The 1,970-nt window shown below is 46.4% G+C and overlaps 1 protein-coding gene across 1 annotated transcript; it reads left to right on the plus strand.

Moving 5' to 3' along the window:
* Positions 1-200: 200 nt before the first annotated feature.
* On the plus strand, positions 201-907 carry LOC123042061 (FCS-Like Zinc finger 2-like). The gene has a single exon (XM_044464588.1). The coding sequence runs from the start codon at positions 297-299 to the stop codon at positions 585-587; it is 291 nt and encodes a 96-aa protein (XP_044320523.1). The 5' UTR covers positions 201-296; the 3' UTR covers positions 588-907.
* Positions 908-1,970: the final 1,063 nt, after the last annotated feature.

Below are 1,970 nucleotides of genomic sequence, written 5' to 3' on the forward strand. Positions count from 1 at the left end.
CTACATTTCTGGCCTTCACAAAATATCACAACTTACATCGACAGGGACGTTCCATTACTCGGGACCTGGTCGACCTCGCCCGGACATAGCACGAACGCCGTCGTTTTCCTCTCGGTAGAGTCCGACCCGTGGGCGCACCGGACCACGCACCATATATACGAGCCTTCCACTCCTTTCTTCACACAATTCGCTCGCTCTCCTCGCAGCACCAAAAGCAGCAACCAAGCTCACCACCAACATCTCTGCTCAGCATTTTGCTCGAAAGTCACCTACCTACACACACATACCAATATACCATGGCGCCATCAGTGGCCTGCTCCTTCTTCTTCGACAATGAGCTGCTCGGCGAGCCCGGCATGCCAGCGATGGACGCGTGCGCGCTCTGCGCCAAGCCGCTGGCGTGCGACCACGACGTCTTCATGTACAGAGGGGACACGCCCTACTGCAGCGAGGAGTGCCGCCACGAGCAGATGCACCTCGACGCCGTCTATGCCAAGCAGGCCGCGCGGAGGCAGCAGCGGTTCTCGGCGGGGACGGAGTCCCACCGTGGGCAGCGGCAGTCCAGCAAGGTGTCCGTCGCGAGCTAAGCGGCCGGCCTGGCCGAGGAAAGTTTTGTTCGAATAGACAAGATCTGAATTCTGAAGAAAACAACATCCGTGGGCATCTGATGTCTAGCATCAGGTGGCACGAAGCATAGGTGCCTGTAGCTTCCCATACATGTCCATGGCAAGCTGATTAAGCTGCCGGATGGGATGAAATTGTACTTGTTCTCGGTCGGCCTGTCCTGTGCCGATGAATTATTTGATTAGAAACAAAAAAACAGAAAGAAAAATTTGGATCGCTCGTCTGCACAATCTCTTATATTTGTTCCCCTTGATGATTGACAGTCTGCTAGAGCAGTGTCGATGTAAACAATTCAACGCAATCGATATAATTATCATTAGGGATGTAAACGGATCGGTTTGGATCGGATAATGCCTTCATCATATCCTTTAGCATATTTTTTTGTCGGATTCGGAGCGGATCGGATAATGACCGGAAGCGGATTCGAATACGGATTATATCGGACTACGGAAGCGGCGCGGACTCGGACTGAAAACGAAAAAAAAAACTATGTACATATTTTCCATAATATCTATCATGATCTATGTAAAGAAGAACAGTATATAAGTAAGCAATCATTTTTTACTGATCAATGAAATTAATAGCTTACACGCTGCAGCAAGCAAGACACTAGACATCATAGGTTCATAGTGTTCTCTAGTCCATAATAATAATTTGTTTAAATATTAGGTAAGTGAGCTTGTACAGTATGTGTTCTCAAGTCAATTGGCTACGCTTGTACGTACATGTGATGTGTACAGTCGTACCAGCTATTAGGGTTGGGGTTATATGATATTTATATGTGGTGATTTTAATCAGTGGCCTAATTTGTTATTTGGGCTTGTCGATCCGACTAAATTTATTGCATAATCCTATTTGATAACACCGGATAATCCGCAAAAATACCGGATAATCCACATCCGCCGGATATTATCGATACCATATCCGTTACCATACTCGTCGGATATCCGGTGGACCAAAATCCGTATCCGCATCTGTATCCGTCGGATTTGTGGAAGTGCATACCATATCCTTAAAAACGGATGCGGATGTGGATTCAGAACGGAAATTATCCATACCATTTACCTAATTATCATTACCCTGAATTTTGTGATATTCACATCAATCTGGACAAATAATGCAAGTTATTATACAAATGCACACTTGTGTTGTTTGGCCATTTCCAACGCAAATCCCTAAAATGAACACGGTATCCATCCGCGTCCGTGGACACTAATATTGGAGCCGATCATTCAACCATAGAAGAGATGAATTAGGGTTTGAGAGGAGATGGTGCTGGTGAAGATGTTGATGGAGATTTACCCCCTCTCGATGAGAGGATCGATGGTGATGACGATGGCGATGAT

This window comes from Triticum aestivum, chromosome 2B (assembly GCF_018294505.1).
Source record: "Triticum aestivum cultivar Chinese Spring chromosome 2B, IWGSC CS RefSeq v2.1, whole genome shotgun sequence".
NCBI classification, from domain to species: Eukaryota; Viridiplantae; Streptophyta; class Magnoliopsida; order Poales; family Poaceae; genus Triticum; species Triticum aestivum.